Genomic DNA, 20,119 nt, shown 5'->3' on the forward strand with positions numbered 1-20,119 from the left:
TGAACATTGGTGTCATGTGAATATAGCGTATTTTAACATAGTAATGACTTTTTTCGCCTAGGTTGGTGTTAAAAGTTAATAATATGCAGTATAATGGCACAATAATTACTGGAAATAGGAATATCACCTACCAGCAGATTTTTAAACTTCTATATAAATAATTACTACATGACTGCAGTGGTTTTAATGTAACTTTAGTCAGTGACTTGTGCCTTTACGTATATTTACATGTTTATGTTACTTCGACTCCACTACAGTTCAGAGACCTATCATACCATTTACTCCACTACATGTATTTTAAGTAGTGTCAATTAACATGAAAGAAGCCTAACCAATATATATTATAAATATATGTTTAAAACTAATAGTGCATCTGTATATTTTACATGCTTAAGATAATAAAAGAATATCACAACTACTACCTACCTCCCAACAGGTTTGTCTACGTACATCATTTCAACCTGTAAAATCTGATTTTGAAGTGGAGGCTAAAGTTGTTGCTGTAGGGGTGGTGGTGGCAGAGAGGGGATTGTTATTCCACCATTATTCCTCTGTAAACTGTTATAGTTTGTCTTCTAATTTCCATGAAAACAATCAAATAAAGTAAAACCCAGAGTTTATGTGATTTTATTTTGTCAGACCAAATCACATTAGTGGCAAGCAGAACAATTAAAACACATTATAGTTGTTAGATGCAAATATACAGAGACAATCCAATATACATGTTTTGCATGTTTGCAAGTGTACAGTTTAGTGAGGGAGGGCATGGAATTAATTTCACGCCCCGACAGTAAAGTTAAAGCAACAGGCGGAGGGTAAAAGCATCAATAATAACCACATGAGGGAGTACACAAATCCCTGTTTACTTTTTCATCTCCAGGATTCCATTTCCTGGCCTGCGCTTCTTTGCACTGCAGATGTTGCAAAACTGCACCCCAGGAATCTGAAAAGGGAAAGAGGGAACTTGATATATCACAGCAAAGTCATATGTGAGACTCTCAGATTAAATCAAATAATACCAGGGAAAAAGATAATGATGTAAAAGTTAACACCTAAAGAATATGATGTGTTGTGTAAAGAGAGACACAGAGTGAAGTGAAGTTACTCACTGTTCCTGAAGATGGTAAACATTCCTTGTGAAACATGTGTCGGCAGTTAAACACCACCACACTGAAGGGCTTGGCCATGTCTGAAACAAAGATGTAACACAAAAACATAGCATTAAATATATTTTAAATACAAAACAGCTCCAAAATACCTGGATACAACTCGATGGTAAACCCACCTGATGGTAGTATTGTAGCATGGCACGATTCACAAATGTTCTCCTCTGAAAAGGAAAAGCAAAACTTGTGTGAGTACAGTTTTAAAAGGACATCATCTTGGCTGCTTCTGCATGAACACAGACGAATTGCACCCACCGTCGACCCGGACTCCCCTCATCTGTGTTCGGTGCATCTTCTGGAGCAGAGAGAGTGAGTCGGCCACCAGGATCTTCTTACATCCCTCCCTCAGAAGAATCTTAGAAATAGAAAAACAAAAGGAAGAAAACAGCACTAATTAACACAAATCAATTCTCAATTTGTTTTGGTTGAAATCACCCTTATTGCCAGTGGGATACATTATTTCTAACTGGAGCTACTGGAGATAGACAATCCATACATTATAATATCCCTCTACATAGTTTTGAGGTGTATTAACGTTATAAAAACAATATTCCCTGTACCAAAAATGTTAAATGTTTTGCTTCCCTTGGATTGATCAAAGTCTTTTAAATACTCTTACGTATTAATGTGACCACAAACTGACCATATTGGTGCCTATTATGGAATTTTAGAGTTTTAATTCATTAGTTTTATCCATACATGTGCATTCAATTATTTATTACTGGTTTGAAATCAGTCTTTATTTATTTATCCTTTTGAATGTATCATGTCAACTGGGTAAAACCTATACTAGTAGTAAGGAACAGTGTAAACGGCTGTATTAGTAATTACATATATTCATTATAAATATTTAAAAGGGGGGGGGGAAAGTATATTATTAAACAGAAACAAGTCTAACCTGTAGATTGTAGTCCTGGAGGATTTTTACGAGTGAATCCCTGAGGTTTGGGATCTCCATGCCCTCCTTTATGCGATGGATAAGCAGGATGGGGTCCACATGAGTACCAATGTTGTTCAGGAGGCCAGTGATGAATGCTGAGGGGGAGAGAGAAGACATGAAAGAGTGAAAATTATAAAGAATCACATATGAAACACGTGTTAGGGTGGATATGAGAATGCATCATACGTGGTTTGTCAATAGAGTAAGAGATGAGATTCTCCCAGAGCTCAGCGTCGTCCTGCTCTTTGGCGAACTCTATGGCTTTATCCACGTCCTCCAGCTCCTCCATGATCATCTGCAGAGCCCGTCTGCAGTTCCCCATCCTGCCTGCGAGCCAACATGCTAGGTTAGCTTCCCTTTAATCATTTCTAACACACTCAATATGAGTAACAGACATGAACTAAGACTTACTGAGCAGGAAGACAGTCTCCTCTACAAAGTTCCTCTGCTGACAAATCTCGAGAGCCTGACAAAAAAGGCAAAACATTTAAATATTCATGTCTTGTAGCTTTTGGAAACTTTACTTGTGCATTTGGATGACTTGTACCTTTTCAAGAGGACAGTGCGTGCTATCTCTCAGGAATGGTAAAAGATTAGGTCGGTCGTATTCAGCGTATAGGCCGATCTGTCTCTCGTGGTATTTTTGGCCTTTGTGGTGGTCCCGCTTGAACAGTTTATGGAGGTACTGTGGGGAAAAGAAGAGTCAAATCACTTCTGAATTACACTGTGAGGATTAATAGGATTTTATTTAAAGTGTTCTCAACCCACCACATGCAGCAGCTCTGGCCTGTCTGCCAGTTCTTCCACCACCCTGTCCGTCTATAAGCAGAGAGAAGAGAAACAGGATCAGCGGGGCACAGATTTTCATCACAAGCTTAAGAAAAGACCGGGAGACGTGTACGCTTACCGATAACTTGTCTTCATTGTCGAGAAGCATGTCAACAGCTTTCTGAAGACACAAATATAGAGAATTTACTACTCAAACATCTTATTATAAAGTAAAAAGTGTTCAAATAGACATGTTTTCAGGCTGTACCTCTTTGTCAAAGTCCATGAGGAGTACGATTTTGTCCTCGATGGAGGAGAACAGGTTGTGTTTGTGGATCAGCTGGTAAACGTCTTTGTGCCTCAGCTTCAAGTAGATTTCTAAGGCTTTGTCGTACCGCTGGTCGTACGTGTACCTGCAAAAGCATCAAAGAACACATTTCTTAATCAAATGTGACTTTTTTTTATCCGTCAGCATTCATTCAAGCAATACTCTGTGAATCACTGGCTTTCTAATTAACACAGACACATTTTTTACAGAATACACACATATTGATTTGAAAACACAGCCTAGATCTAAGAAATACCATCTAATTGACACTTAGTTCCCTACAAATGTGTATACAATGACGTAGACAATATCAACTTTTCTATTTCTTAATTAAAAACCGGCAACATGTGTTTGAATATTTCATTCAATATTGATTATAATGCAGGTGCTAAAAAGGCTTACAGTTCAGCCAGCGTGGTGAGGAGGGTTCTGTTGGTGGGGTCCCTCTTCAGGTGATCCAAGACCGCCTGAACAATGGCCATGTTGTTATAAAGCTCTCCAGGCCATTCCCGGATCAGAGTGGCAAAACCCTTCGTGGATAGCACAGGAAGTGACGATTAACACGTGGATTATTGGTATTCGTAGCAACATGTCAACAATATTATTGGACAGAGTACCTCGTAGTCTGTTTTGAGAAATTCATGTAGGATCATTTCATAGATGGCCGGTCTGAGACGCAGGTCCCCTCGGGGCAAATACTGACTGATGGCCTGAAATGGGAGAGGTGATTGATCAGAGGATAATATTGGAAGAAAGACAAAAAAGGTTGCATCACAATTTATGGAAATTCATACCTTTAATTGCCCGATGGTCTTGAACCTGTACACTTCATTTTCCCATAAGTCCATGTTTTTTCCAAGAACCTTCTGACATTTCCTGAACAGAAGAAGCACATAAATCATTCTGATGACACAAGTTCCTCATTTTTTTGGAACCAGTTAAGAATATTTTGTCACAATTATTTGGTTTAGGTTGAATTTGCATTTTACATGTATTACGGATAATTAAAACGTCACGTTATTCATTCAGTAGCCGAGGTTTTAGGAGTGAAAATACATTTATATGATGTTAAAGTTGTTGTTTAAGATTTTTACTGTAATATTAAATACACAAATGGAGTGAAAACTTTTGTGAAACCCTTAAATTAGAAAGTTTCTGTAATATGACTGCGGATTTTAGAAAAAAAGATACAAAGAAAATGTCTTAAATTGTTTCAAATACATCACAAACACAAACACATAATATACTGCTTCTCACTGGATAAACTGTCCATGTGCAGCAGTCAAACGTACCTCGCAGCGCTGTCATAGTCTCCTTTCTCCACCAGGTGATTGATGTAAGCCATCCCGATCTTCTGAACGTCGTGCCTCTTGATGTTTTTGAAGCTGATCTCTGCAGCCATCAGGGCCTCCTGTCACAGTGGAACCACAGCAGCAGGACTCACAGTTAAACTCCATAATTGAAGACAGTAACCTTTAGTAACATTCATAAAGTTCATCAACACAAGCCTCATATTTCTTCTTTTCAAGCAGCCAATCGATATGGTCATCCTGGTCCCGCTCCTTGGCCACGACGATGTCTTTGGGACTGATGATGTAGAAGAGCGACTCTCCCTCGGAATGCTCTGTTAATATAAAGAAATACATTTATGCCTCTGAGGATTGGGCATTATGGCTGACATTTGATGGTGGATGCTTAATGAAATCAGAGCGCAGGGAAAGGTCGCGTGACATTTCTCTGAGGGCTGTTTTTAAGGTCTCACCGAGGCGGTAGTCTCTGCACTCGTTGTCTTTGAAGTTGCGCACGGTCAGCGCGTCTGAAGAGATCTCCTCGCAGGTCTCAGCGAGAGGCTGGATGATGTCGAGACGAGGACGCGCACGGAAATCCTCATCCTGCACAAATAAAACACTTTTATACCATAGTTTCCACTTAAAATATACACATGTAAGAGACGAATATTTACCATCTGATCAGAGTTCTCCTTCACAAAGTACAGGGTGACTAGCTGATCCGCCAGTGGGGCCAGGCCACTGATGAAGAACTCGGTCTCAAACGCAGACACTGTTTGAAAACCAAACAAGCTTTTTTACGAAAACGTACCCTTTCTTTTGCCTGCAACTCTAGAGTTAGCTACTATTCGGACATTAAAACAAAACCAGAATGTCTAGTGTTCCTTTGTATGCACTTCTGTTTGATATTTTCAGTCAACATGTCCTTTGAATCCTTCATTTTTATTCTTTCTTTTATTTGTTTTTAACTTCCAAATGTTGTAAGCCAATCTCATCCAGTTCATCTCATCTCATATTTCTTTTATTTGTTACTTGGTTAGGTTGCCTCCATTGACATTTTAAATAAAGTGCAGGTTTTACCTATTTCCACGTAGCGGCTGGGCAGATCTCTCATTTCCGTAGGATTTCGCTCTTTAACAACACATATCTGACGAGAAAAGAGAGAATTACAGAACGTTTAGAACAGTTGAATATCGAGTGTCTGTCTTTAAATGGCAGAGTCACACACCTTAATGGAGGTACCCCAGCCAACGATGAGCGTGCTGTTGTTCTTCCAGCACAGGCTGCAGGGGTACATGTCGGGCCTCAGGCTGACGTTATCCCGCAGCACGTTAGTGATCCGCTGTTTCGTTCCAATATCATAGATTTTCACTCCCTAAAAGAAATCAGGAAATAAGAAACTCAAACATTGTACACATTAAATATTGCACTTCTATTGGAGGCGTCGCTTACCACATTGTTGGCCCAGGCGATGAGGTTAGCTCTCCACTGGATGTTGGTGATCGAGCCTTCGCCCTCATGCAGAACGGACATCTTCCAGCGGTTCAACCAGTTTCTTTCATACAGAAGCAGCTTCCAGAGAGAAAACAGGAACGTATTCAATAGTGTGCAAGTATTAAGGGTTCAGTTGAGCAGCCTGGCCTACAGAGGGCAGTAGATGAACAGCCAAGAGAATCGCTTAGCCGAGAGTTAAACAGCTTTATAGATGTAACTTAAACTGTAGGGAACTTTCTTTTTCACACTGCAAATGATGAAGTTCAACCAGATTTTAGTCTTTATATGAACATCTCAATTAAGCGTCAGAGCATTTAGGCACATATTGACTCCATCTAAGTGCATTAGCTCTTTCAGTGGTGGAAGAAGTCATTTTACAGTCTAAAATGGTCATTTGCAAGTAGAATATGACATGAAAGCAATAACGAAAAAGGGATAACAATCGATGAATTAACAATCATGATTTCATACATCCCTATTCCTCTCATCGTAGTGGTTAGTTTCTTTAGAGTGTTTTGTGAGTATAGAAACGACTACTTAAACACCGATGTCTCACCGATGTGTGGAAGCGAGAGTTGTTTTCAACCACAATGCAATGTGGTATCAAGCAGTCCTATTTCATCAATTGCAGTTTAAAATGTGGGCCTTCTATTGTACAAAGCATTCACATTCCCTGCATTGTTACTGTCCTTACTATAAACTCATAAAAACATGTGCATAATATTACCAAGGATGCAGGGAGAAGGTTGTGTAGGCCTCTTTAATTCAGCAGTTGGGCGATGTTAATAAACAGTTTGCTTTACAAAGAGATGATATGACAAAAGAACTGTGGAGACAAAATTGAATTTCCTTTGACAGGATGTGGCTCCCGTTGAGGCTTATTGATTTTCATCACAGGCACATTGTGGAGGCCTTCGCAACTTAGAACTGAGAGGAATCAGCGGCAATTGAAAGAAAATGGCAAAGTAACACTAACAATGGGGTTTAGAAAGAAAAAAAAAAGTTGTTTTCCCTCACCCCTGTTGTATAAATGTCAGTATACTTCATTTATGGATGGTTTTGCGATGACGCTACTTCAACACGGTTTATAGTTGTACAGTAAGTAATATTTGGTGGTTCTACCTAAAAAATGAAGCTACAAATCTAATCTCAGATAGTTTTCAACTGCGATAAATCTTCCAGAGGACAGAAAAGAGAAAGAGATCACTGCACGCACCCGGAAATCTAAGACTATGTACCCTCTGGATAATGGCATCTACTTGCCGTGCTTGTGAAGCATTGCCTTTCAAACACTGTTGAGCGAACAGCACTTTGTGAAAATGGGCAGCTCTCCGGAGAGCACTCCAGCGAAGAGACAGAAAACTAAGAGCCTTTCACACCAGACAAAGACCTGTGCACCGCCGTGAGTCGCGCCAAAGTGAGAAGGTTTGCGGACCCCGGACACAATCAGGAAGAATTATTGTGGCAGGAAATGGGCCAAAACCTAGCATAATGGCAGCACGAGTAAAAAAATGCTCTACTCAAACCTACTTTGTTGCCCCCGGTGACAAACTGTTTGTAGTTTGATCTGGTGAACTGAGGGTGTAACGCCACCACCTGAAAAACAGAACGAGAGTCACATATACTGTATGTCAAGAAATGTGTTTTTTGCATGGAACGAATGCTTGCTGAGACATGAAAGTTTTCAGACGATTTGAGATCAACTTACTTTGACGGGACAGTCAAAGTTCTCATGGAAGCCCTCCCTTGTATAGAGACCAAACACCTGAACCTGAAACAAAGATGAGACGGCAGAATGGCAGGCAAAGGTGAATAACTCAACATTTCAGCTTTAATTGCTGCCTCTGACACTATCAGAGGCCGGTGGGGGGAATTGTAGACAGAAAAAACATCCTTGATTGGCTCCCATCTTCTCCGCTGGGTCACCAATTAGTGGACAAGTTGATTCTTCGGACCCCGCAGGGCTTTAGAAACTCAACCACAGACTCAGTTGTTCACAACAAACCCTAATGTACCTTTAGAGTACATGACACCCAGTTTCTCTTCGTCTGAGGCCCAAAAAAAGCAGAAAAGGTGGAGGAATAATACAAAACTCTGACGCAATCTCCTTTTCCGAGGCGCACCAGCAGTTAAGGATTAAGTTAGATTTTCCAAGGATTAACAGCCAACTGAATTGGTGGAGGGCAAACAATTGCTGTAGATTTTAATTGTCAGCTCTACTTTTTTTGTGCGACAAGATCTTGTTTTTGCCACCAGGGTGCGAGGAGCAAGGGGAGGGTGATATCAGAGAGCATCTCTTGACTGCGAAATCTATGAAGGATGGTGGTAATGATGAGAAGAGACAAGATAACAGCACGGTGGAGAACATGGAGGGGGTACCCATTGACTGCTGACTGACAGCTCGACGGATACAAGCGTTACCCTAACTATTCAAAATAAATGCACGTTTTTTATAAATTCACACATCGTGAGGAAATATGTGTGTAGATATGGAGAAGATAAAACTTCAGGTTAATGCTCCTGCTCCTGCCTTTCAGAAAAAAAACACCACCAAGTTCCACATCATTAGCATAAAGTTTAGCACTGATAGGATGCGTTTTAGAAGATTCTGAGGATGAATTATGAAAGATAAGAGGTTTTCTTTCGCTCAAGGCCCAAGGATCAGTAACCAGCGGTGATGAGCGGAGAGATCTCACCTTCCCATCCTCGGAGCAGATGCCCACATGCTCTCCACTTTCATCCAGACTGATCTGGTTGATCTTCACTGAACTCTGTGGAAACACAATATCATGGCATCTTTATTTTAGAGGCGAGGCGAATATCTTTGAGGCTGGCCAAATGTTGCAGGCTGACATTTTATTCCATTAAGTGAAATGCCAGAAAAAAAGCTAAAAGCAAAATAAATTTGAGTATATAATGGAGGCACAGGTGTCAATGCATAGAGCGGGGCATTAACGCCATGAAGGTTAGAGGGTCCCAGTTCACTGCTGATGCTTTTAAAGTTTATCCATTCATGACACTTTAGGGCTCTTTAGATAAAAGGATCAGCCAAATGGCATGAATTATAGCAAATGTTACTTGAAACGCACCACTAAAGGGTTAACTGTGCATCTGTGTTGATAAAAAGGGGGAAAAGTTTTTCGCTTATCGTATATTTTATTATTTCTCCAGTGCATTAGGATCACCTGGGTGTTTGATACGCATGTTAAATCCTTTTCACTGAATTCTGGCCATCACAAATCCATCACACAGAACCCAGCTGTGTCTCTTCTGTTCAGTGAAATAGCTTCCTTGTTTTTTCTTTCCCAGGCAATGACTGATAACTGGCAGCAAGTTCCTCAGGTGAGTAGCACTCGAATCAATGTGCTCAGCAGGGTTACTGCAGTTAGAAGCACAAGTGCAGGTACATTAACGTAAAATGGCCCCTTTGTGTAGACCAAAATCAGCCTTGATTGCCGATTCTTCTTTTTGTTGGCAAATTAAATTATAGGCCAGAAGTCATTCCCTCCAGAAGCGAGGAGAAATGTATCAGGAGAGTCAAATATAAATCAGATACTCAAGATTATTGCTGGTTATAAACCCAACAGAAACAAAATGTCTCCTCATGCATTAGGGATCCAACATTAAGGTATATATAACATTACATTTGCTTCTGCTGTGCTTTAGAGAAACAGTTTGAGTAATTGTTGCACATTTTGGGAATTATACTGCAGTGGTTTTGCTGCACAGATTCACAACTCCCACATCAGTCTGATAAACATAAGGCTACAGCCAGCTGTTTGTTAGCTTAGCTTAACAGGTATGCTAACATTTGTTGATTAGCATAAACACACTGTACAGCTGATGGGATTTGTTTTTGCAGGTTGACATCTGTGTGGTAGCACTGGAGAAAGAATCTGAAAACCACAACTTGTGTGCATTATTAGTGTTAAAACTATTAATAATGTATCATTTAATAACTAATTTAAGCACAAGCATCTTCTGCATGGCTAAAAAGTGAGTCATGTGTTCCAGTAGAGCTAATGAAGTTCATCACTATGATCCAAAAGATTTTAAACTACTCACAATTTCAAATCTCTGTGTTACATTTCCCTGGATGTCCAGCAGGAAGACCTTTCCAAAATGGGTACCTAGGGCAAGAAACTGACGAAAAGATTCATTCAAATTAGACATCAAGACACATGAAACAAATTCAAGACTTTGGGAAAAAATATTGTGCTGATGAAGGCTGTGGAAGGGGATAACAAAAATAGAAAAAAACTCCTAGAGCTGGAGCGACATGAGCGGGTGGGGATTGGGTGGGCTTGGAGGCAAAACTGTGAAATTGCAGGGGTTGGAAAAGCCCTATTTATTAAAGCATACAGTGTGAAATGGCATTTTTTCCCCCTTAAATTAAAATGCTTAAGCATAATAAATGCACTGTACATCTGACTTCTTCCCATGCTCCCCATGCAACCCAATCACCTCCCTGCCCAGTACGAAGCTATTATTTCTGCCACGCAGCAACTGGTTTCCGTGTTTTATGCCTAAGCAAAGCGCATGTGTGTATGTGTGTGTACATGAGTCCACTGGGACTAAAAAATTATAGAAACTGGGGGCTTTTGGCATTAGATTAAGTGTGTGTTCTTCCACCCCAGCCCCTGCTCCGTGCCCTCCTCCTAATCCCCCTCCCTTCCAGAGGAGCATGTGGATGTGCGGCGAGCCCACCATGCTTCAGTGCAGTCTATAATGAAATGCTTATATTTACAGGCACAGCTGAGCATGTCAGACAGAGCCCCTGCAATCTCCCCAAATAAAATAACCAAAAATAAATAAATAAAGAGTTCAACCTTGTGAGGCAGAGCGACTTTTAAAGGGATTTATCGGAAAGGAATTGTTCAAATGAAATTCCGATTCAGACACTTAAAATATGAGGCAACATAAGGCAATATGTGCCGTCGGTGGCTTTAAGGTTGTGGGTGTACACCACGGTGGAAGGGGGGGTGGGGGCTGATCTGACCACATAGGTAGCTGGATGGCGCAAAGCACCGAATTCCCAGGAAAAAAAGAGAGTCAGATCAAATTTAGAATTTCCGCAGAGCAATGTCTCTCACTGTGGCACAGTTGCTATTTTGAGGTTTAAATAAAAAACAAGGACCAAATCCTCAAAGTAAAAATCAATGAAAATCAATAGCGGTTAATAAAACATCAGGTGAGGAGACATAACTGGGTATGACTTTTGCACTGCTGTGGCGTGCGTGTGTGCTGCCGGTGCCACAACGATTAAGCATCCTTCGAAGAGTGGCCCTCTTAAAAATATATACGTCAGACCAACAGAGGAGAGGAGCGAAAAACATGTAAGAGTTGGAATGTGCAGAGGGGAAAACAATGGCGCCTTCTGATGCACCTCCCTGAGAGGACAAACAGGGGGGAAGGTGAGAAGAGAATGGGCTGCGTTGTGTACATAAACAATGTGAAATCTGAACTTGAGAGGGAAATGCCCTTGTGGCTGGTGGATTAGAACCTCTACCTTGTCATGGACGGTCATACAGCTGGCTGCATCCTTCTGCAGGATTTCTGTCACCCCATTGGAGAGCCTCTCGTACTTCAGCTTGGGCTCCTCCTCGCTGTCCTCCTCCTGGTTGAGAAAGTAAGATAAGCTCTCGGTATGCAATAAAACAGCACAGTGTCCTCCAACAAACACTGTAGTGGCTATGTTCTTTGACAAAAGACATTGAGAAAAAAACTGAAATGTTGACCTTATTAATTAAATAATTAAATGTATTATGCCAACAAATGATCATAACTGTATGAGGTTAGTTGAAAGCAATAATATTAAGTTGAACCTATATAAACTTAATAGTACTGCTTCCAACTAACCTAATACAGTTATGTAAAATCTGTTGAAGTCAATCAAATGTCCCCCTCAAGTCATCACAACAACAATTATTTATACTATTATTTAAACCATTCTAAAACTTCTACATAAGTTCAACAAAAGGGGTGGAAACCGGTCTTTATGTGCCTTCAATGTAATGCATTTTCACCACTACTCTTCATTATCTTCATCTTCAAAAAATCTGCTATATAAACACAATTGACATGAATTGAAATGTTGTTTGCTTTTCAATTTTGCTTCCAATTATACATTTGGCAACATAACTCATACCATATTCTTATGGACTTCCAACATACAGTATCATATCATCACAATGCAATTAAGACATCCCACCAGTCCTCACAATGATATATTTTAACGTTTTGTTGATTACATCGGGGTAAAATCACTTAGCCAATTTTTTTGCACATTTGGTATATGTTAAATATTAGGCCAGATGTATCTTCATTGAAGCTGAAGAAGAAACACAATTACAACAAACAATTATTTAGTTACCAATTAATCTGCTCATTATAAAATATCTGGAAATAATATCATGCTAATATTGCTTACAGATGCTTGTCAAATTGTGTCACATGTGAGGATTTCGAACCAATGAACATGCATTTAACATGAAATCTGGCATTTTTAAAGAAGTCCATATGTCTTGCATGTGTGTATCGGGAGATATATGCACAGAGACAAATCTCCATTACCTTGGCTTGCGTGAAATGCAGCATAAACTCATTTTTCAGGAGACCATTCATTCCCAGTGACATACATGCATTTAGTCATTTCAAACTTAAGGTATTCTATTGTGTTACACTTTCCAGCGTGAGCCAGCATTTGCGGCCAGTCACAGCCTGAATATTACCCATAATTCAGTTTATAACCAATGCTGCACAGTGTGTGGCTGCCCAGAGGGTGCATCAACTCAAAACATTGTCTGCCATTATGTGCTACTGGGTTGGAGGTGGGGGACAAGAGCGTGGAAAAAATGTTATTTCCAAAAACAATCCCTTTCCCACTCAACAACGCCATATCCAGGCTATTTCCTGTGTATTCTGGTTGTGAGATTTCTGATGCGGGGGCATTTGTCACGGCTTTCAAAAGGTGTATCAAACAACAAAGGCAAACTTCATCCTCAGAGAAAACCTAACAATCTTTACTTCTGCCAAGTTGCCTTTTGTTTCGTCAACTATTGAGCTGGCAATGGGTTGGAACCATTTTGGCCATATTACTTGCCTGTTGGCAGTGCAGATAAAATAGCCAACATTTCTGTCTACAATAAGGATAAGATACTGCTTTCAAATACACACTGAAGACTATACATTCAGCATGAGAAAAGATACGTCCTCCTTAAAATATTATAATCCTGCCACCCAGCCCTCCATCTTTTTCTGTCTGAATAATAGGCACAATCTAAATAAATGAGTAAAGACTCCTGAGGACAATTGTGTTCTTGCAGATTTAGGGAAACATGTTTGAAAGTGCTCTCAGCTTCTTCTGGAGGCTCGACACATACATTTGCCTTCCACATTGTGTATTTTAGGACAATAGTTACTGGACATTTTGTGAGTAAATCCTTTATAATTTGCCCTTTAATTTCAGCCAACCACAGACCATTTCCGCCATACGTTTGCCTTTTGGGACCAAAGACCAAAACAAAATGTACATTGAGGCTGAACAGAAGGACATATCTCCCTAAAACATTAAGAAAGAAAGAAATCCACACCTTCCAAGTCAGCATGATGTATACATTTAAGTAAAAAATACATGTTATAAAAAAGTGAAACAACAAAAATATACTTTCCTTATACACACACCTTTCAAAGCACAGTTACACATTGTTTTTAATAAAACAGATTACACATCACATCGCATGTGAAGCATCAAAACAAGACTACCACAAACTAGGCTGATTGCTTAAAAGAAATCAGACAATTCTGGTTCAATTACAAAGGTGGTCTGGAGCTCTTACTTTATTTTAAGAACCAATTGTTATCTTGCTCATGTTGCTCTGTAATTATCATTGCATTGAGCATAAAAGCCCTCGAAGTACTGCAGCGTCAGACAACAGCAAGCTACATTATTTAGAAGTGTTTTAGAATGAATCAGCTGCGTGAAGCAACTTGGAATAGAGCCACAATCACAGTCCTTAATACTTAGTTCTACAGCATTAAACTCAGGCAAGTGCTCTTCCCATTTCCTTTGGCTCTCTCTTAACTACTGTCTTCTGCAAGCCCTTGCTTGATATTTCATTCAATTCTCTGCTTCCTATAAAGACACTCGCCTTCCTGCTAGGCTGATGTATAAAGCTATATTTTATTTAGCCTACTTGTGATTTTCAGAAGCACAAGTGTACTGTAACATGCCAAAGCTCAGTCATAATATTGATGGATCTGGAGGGCTATATGTAATTCATGAGTGTTTGACACCTCTCAAAACTTGACAATGATCCTTACGGGATCAAGCTGGGTTGATAAAGGCTGGCTATGTATTGCAGTCCTTTCAGCAGGCAGCAAGCTTTAGCTGAGTTCAAAAATCACCCATGCTTGACAGAACTATGCACACCCCTGTCATTGACGATATGTTGCTCTTGATGCATTTCTACATCGACATACTGGTGCAACTGCATGACATTTGTAGAGGTTGTTTTCCCCTCTTACCACTAAGATTATATTAACCTCCTTTCACTCTTTTTCTTCCTTTTTGAAGGGAATCGAAATGGTTGAAAGTGATGTTTCTTACCTCAGACTCATCTGTGAATTCCTCACTTTGTTTCCTGCCCTGGATGAAGAAACATTAAGAATGGATCTCAACAATATGTCATTCAATGTTTTATAGGTTAGTGTCAAATTGGAAGTGAGATAATTAGAATATAACTGAACTCAAAACAGAACTAAGCAGGGCAGTATATTATTTAGGAAAGGCAGTATATCAAATCAATGTAACGCTATCAAACCACAAATGTAAGCTTTCCCATCATAGAAACGGCAAGAAAACGAGCTAAACAAAAGCAAAGTGTAGCTGACATCATTCTCCAATCACAATTCATATTTATTTTTATGCATACACGTATAAAACATCAACATTAGCAAGCTAGCGTTAGCATGCTGTGCTTACCTGCTCCACTTCCGCCATCGTTATGAGCTATATATCCGAACAGAATAGTAACAAAGTCTCAATACGTTTTCAGAGAATACATGTTAAGTCCACAAAACCTTAATTAGGTTCGTTTCATGTCAAACATATCCACTATACAATAAAGTGATGTTTGTTGTGGAAGCCTGCTGCTCCCTCTGTCATAAGGTACATCACATGACAGACACAAAGCCGTGAAGCATCATGGGTATTGCAGTTGTTCTGGTAGACGTCAATCGTAGATAGCAGAGGAGGTGAGTGACACAAATTAACGACAGGTGTGTTTTAATGTGTTTTTAACGTGGTATATGTATTTGCCATAAGCATTTCTGCCTTTTTAACCAGGATTTTGGCTTTGTTTCATCTTCCGTATTTCTATTTGAGACGGGTAACTAAGCTAGAAACAATTCTTGAAACGTGTCCGTTAGCTTATTGTTCGTGGGATAAAGTTTAAGGTCTCAAACTTTCAAAGTATTAAACTGGTGGGTTATTAACCACACGTCATATGTTTATAGAGGTTTAGCATGGAAATGTAAACTATTTTATGCCACATTCAATAAATAAATGCTAGCTTAACATCCAAACGTTTCCCAGGAGGATACTAAAGTTCTAAGTAGCTACTTTTGTGGTAAAGTCAGTTCCCTTAAGTATTTTCATTGTGGTACTTTGTACTTCTTCTGATAGGTACTTTTTCTCTTTCAAATATCTAAACAATTAAAATACTATTTGCCCATTAAACAACGTCTTTTATGCGTAGAAAATACGAGGAATGAGTCAATGTTTTAATGACAAATGTACTGATGCATATTCCCAGAAATTAACAAAAAAATGTTGTTTAAAAAATACTTAAAATGCATCATGGCCCCTTACAGATGGTATTATTAGTATATATATATTTGTCTAATGTATAGAAACAATGCATCATGTTTTTTAATGTACAAACTGATAATGTTAGTGCATTGTTTTTGTTGTATAATTAAAAGTAGATGAATGGAGTTGTACAAAATGCAACTTCATGTATATCACATTATACAGTAATGTGATTAGATATACTTGTACACTGGAATGGGACTGCAGATGTTCCTTGTATGTCGCTGCTATCAAGGGAATAAACCAAATCCCTCTGCATTGCCTTATGAAAGACAAACTAATATTGTTATGGTTATAATGTCAGAATGAGAGTTTAAAATCTTAGCGTTTAATTAACGTAGAAAGCTGTGATCATGCATGTTCCAAAGACAGTCAATTAGCTTATTGGTTTTGTATATTTCCAGACATTCCTGGACTTGATGGCCCAATGAGCCCCTCAGATATGAGTCACCTCGCCTGGTCCTTCTTCCGCCTGCTGACAACTGCTTGTCAGAGTCCAGATGAATGCCAAAGGTATGATTTGCCTCTTCTTTATTGAGATTGTCTCACACCCCCATCTCGCCTCATCCTTCCTCAGGAGAATCCTAATGCACTGATACCAAGGGGGAATCATTTTTTTTTCTCTTTACAATCTACTTAGCAATGATTTATTGATTGTGGCTTCCACCCTCGCAGAGAATTACCGATCCTTTTTGGGAAATCAGATTTTCACACCTTTCATGAGTGTGTATGTGGCGCAGGTCTCCGGAGACAGTGAGAGGGGAAACTGACTTTGAGGAGCAGCGGTGTGTGAATCTCTGCGGTGTCACTCCTCTGCCGCCAATGCTATGCCCCATGAATGGCCCTATGATTCTCTGCTGCTCCCCCCATCGCTCTTTATAGTGCTGCATTATTTATCCACTGATAAATACACTGTCCAAGCTTGATTTCAATATGATTTTATTCCCTTTCAAACCTTTATAAACATTATTCGCTGTCTCTCGTATCATAAGCGTGCAGGTGGAATCCCTTGATGTTTAGGCATTTCATAGATTTTTTTTTTTTTTTAAACAACCCTTGCCCTCATAGGAGGAGTTGGATTATTGTGCTGAAAGCTTTGATGCTCCAGAATGTCAGCGCCGTGAATCGATTTAGCAAAAAACACACACACACACACCTGACCAATCAGAGCCGTCTATCTGTTGTGGCCCTGCTGGGCACCGTGGTTTACAAGCTTCAAAGAGCTCCTTTTAATACACTGCTTTGATAGCCCTCAGCCTTCACTGACCCACCGACTATCCGCATTTGAGCTTTAGTGGAGCAGAGAGGAATAACTGCTCATCATGTTAATGAGTGTGGAAAAAATCACCTCAAATCTGCTTAAACTCCTGTCCTGCTACTCCAAAATAGTGTATTCAGAGATAATATATTTGCTAGTTCAGATAAAATAATGCAGACCTGCTGTTTTGCATGATTAACTCACAGAAACAATGCACATCATTAATATATATTTACATGCATTAGGGGCTCAAGGGAAAGTACATAAAGATTCACTTAACATAATGGAGGGGAACAGTTTGGTTAATAACCCTAAGGGGGAGACAAAACATCATCTAACATATCACATTAGACATTTCAGTCCTTGGATATTTGCCTAACACAGCAGAGCAAACCAGCAGCAGTTATTAAAAATGAACGAGTGATAAACAAATTATTTTTGACATTTTTCTATTATGTTCAGGATTCAGTTCCTGAAACCCTTTTTTTTTATCCCTGTAACTTGAGAGGAATTATTTTTAAAATACCAAAATGTTTGTCATCTTTTAATCCTACATGTGTTTTAACAACAATTACATTTTGTGCAAAACAGTTTTTAAAGACATTATTGAAGCTTATTATCCATCTGTAAACTGAAATGTATACCTGGAACATCAAAAAAAAAGCGCAGCTGAAAAGGTGCCACATTTACTAATTTCACTGCAGTAAAGATTCGGACATTAATTTTGGCACTGTCTGTGTCCTTTCATCACTCAGGTCATAATAATTGCATTACAAGCTTCCAGCTCAAAAACTAATCAGCTAATGACATTTATTTGCTTTTTAGACAATTTGGACACTTGATAATGAGTTTACAATAAAGCTGCCATAGATTGATTACAGCCAATAGATGATTTGTGTAGTGCTTGGTAAACATGGCATCAATGCAACCACGTGATGTGAAAACATGGATTTTAATAAGAACACGTGATGTCTGAAAGGGAGGTACATGATGGGGATGAATTTTGGATTTGTTTTAAGCCTCACTTTAAAAATAAAAATCACACTAGTTTATCAAGTCACACACATGTGTTGAGCACTATGCAGGAACATTGATGGGTCTACTGGGCATTATGGAGTAAGAAACTCTTTGGCCCAATTCCAAGGATACAAATTAATGGCACTATCTTTTCGTAATTGAAATTTAGATTTTTTTCAGTGTACCCGAGCTGCAAAAATATTACACTAATTAGACTGACGATGATATTGGCAAACAAAACCTATTTTTGTGAGAGAACCCTTAAGTTCTGGTTTAAAGTGCTGCATCTAGCAATCATTTTCATCATCATTAAACCGCCTATTACATTCTCAATTCATTGATTCATTATTTTGTCAGAAAACTGTGAAAAATGACCTCATTCAACGACAAAATATGATGTACTGCTGATTGTATTGCTCATCAGTTAATTGAACATCTCTGGGATTTGGATCGTCATGTATGAGAAAGTAAAGAATCGGATTATTCCATTTTGAAAAGCTAAAAAAGAAATGTTTGCTGATGAATGATAAGTGGTAAAGCTCTACTGGTATGCACCTGGACTTGTGTTCAGCTACTTCTGTGGCCTTGCTGTTATCGCTGACCTATTACTACAACATTCTATTTGTCCTTTTTAATATGACAGTTCAATTCAATTCTTCAACAGCTTAAATGATGTACTTCAGTGAGTGAACAAAACAGAGGAATACACTTTGGGCCTGTTGAAAACTATTATAAGTATAAGAGATAAAACAATATCATGCTGAGTTTTTTTTCTCTTCCTTGAATAACCAGAGGAGCCTCGAGTGTTGGAGTGGAGTGTGATGGTCTCCGGCTGATACCCCTCACACAGTGCCCCTCACACTGTGACATCACTGGTAAGACCACTAGCTATTAGCACGGGTATCTGATGACGCTCGGGACTCTCTGCTAACCACCGATTATTCTGCTGCTGGGGGAGTTTGAGGGGGGATCGAGTGCTTTTTCATGTTCCTGCAACCTGTTCCTGAGCTGTGGCCAGACTGAGTGAACAGAGAAGGAATGAGACAAACCTGCCAAATGTCTGCTCCCACCAACTCCCCAACACTTGAAAAAACCCACATTATTTCTTTAATCAGAGGTCTGAGGGTAACTTTAGAAAATGAAGCTAATCCGTTACACATGCACTGCTTTAGAATCAGTAATGCAATTTCTTATGGTAATTTCTAAATATCCCTTTTTATTACGGATTTTTACAATAAGATTACAGTTATCCCATTACGCGTAATTACATTACTCCCTGAGCTTGAATTGGGAAACACACCCATTCCGTAGGCATGATTGCAAATAGGCAAAGCAAACTGTTCTGAGATGAGGTAATTAACAGCTGCGTGCGATGCTGAGAGATGTGTTGCCCCCTTATCCTCGAGCCTCAGAGGCCAGGGGAAGATTAGAGCTCTGATCTCATTCCCAGCACTTGTTTGGAGTCTGTCAGGAAGAGAAATGCCAGCATTAGAGAGGTACCGCCACACTCCTGATATGATGAAATAAGGAGAAAAGGGGAAAGGGAAAAAGATGGAGGGATGGACAGAAAGGACCCTGCCCTGCTCTGAAGTGTCAGTAGCTTGTTTATTCTATATTTCATCGTAGCTGCTGGGGCAGAGATTCCCATTTTTCCTTTATTTTTTTCCCCTCACCTCCCTAACAAAAACCAATGCTCTCATTTTTTATCGCTCTTGCAAACTCTCATGCCCCAGTGAAAATTACATTGTGAAACGGTAGAAATTTCAGGGCTGCCTGTGCTCTCCCCTGTCCCTCTGAGCTTTCAAACAGTCAACAGACTGTGAAGAATAAATAATAAAAAACTATTGATTATTTTGATGACTGCAAGATTCAATTAGGTATTAATTTTGCCCTCCAGTGGACCTATCAAGCAACTCAAAGGAGAAGAGGAAGGAGGTGGGGGGGGGGTGGGCCCAAATGCATGCAGAGTGGCCAGGCTCAGACAGAGG

At 39.5% G+C, this 20,119-nt stretch overlaps 2 protein-coding genes across 2 annotated transcripts in view; one reads left to right on the top strand and one right to left on the bottom strand.

Annotated features, from left to right (window-relative positions):
• Positions 1 to 611: 611 nt before the first annotated feature.
• Positions 612 to 15,182, bottom strand: vps41 (VPS41 subunit of HOPS complex). Its single transcript, XM_063873856.1, has 28 exons — positions 14,969 to 15,182; positions 14,594 to 14,632; positions 11,495 to 11,602; positions 10,051 to 10,128; positions 8,682 to 8,756; positions 7,694 to 7,756; positions 7,516 to 7,581; positions 5,944 to 6,063; positions 5,720 to 5,866; positions 5,572 to 5,638; positions 5,166 to 5,263; positions 4,965 to 5,094; positions 4,711 to 4,826; positions 4,495 to 4,613; positions 3,997 to 4,078; positions 3,820 to 3,912; positions 3,605 to 3,732; positions 3,143 to 3,287; positions 3,014 to 3,055; positions 2,875 to 2,925; positions 2,654 to 2,791; positions 2,518 to 2,572; positions 2,293 to 2,433; positions 2,065 to 2,201; positions 1,422 to 1,521; positions 1,286 to 1,330; positions 1,110 to 1,189; positions 612 to 943 (listed from the first exon to the last, which is right to left on the bottom strand). Exons 1-28 carry the CDS (start codon positions 14,984 to 14,986, stop codon positions 863 to 865), a joined length of 2,562 nt encoding a protein of 853 aa, XP_063729926.1. The 5' UTR covers positions 14,987 to 15,182; the 3' UTR covers positions 612 to 862.
• A 23-nt stretch (positions 15,183 to 15,205) lies between these two features.
• The window catches only part of pou6f2 (POU class 6 homeobox 2), a 68,336-nt gene continuing 63,422 nt past the window's right edge, over positions 15,206 to 20,119 (top strand). Inside the window, exons 1-2 of the mRNA XM_063873857.1 lie at positions 15,206 to 15,240; positions 16,261 to 16,369. Coding sequence (XP_063729927.1) covers positions 16,284 to 16,369 — 86 coding nt within the window. The 5' untranslated portion in view covers positions 15,206 to 15,240; positions 16,261 to 16,283. The remainder of the gene's footprint in view (positions 15,241 to 16,260; positions 16,370 to 20,119) is intronic.

This window comes from Eleginops maclovinus, chromosome 21 (genome assembly GCF_036324505.1).
Source record: "Eleginops maclovinus isolate JMC-PN-2008 ecotype Puerto Natales chromosome 21, JC_Emac_rtc_rv5, whole genome shotgun sequence".
Classification (NCBI taxonomy): Eukaryota; Metazoa; Chordata; class Actinopteri; order Perciformes; family Eleginopidae; genus Eleginops; species Eleginops maclovinus.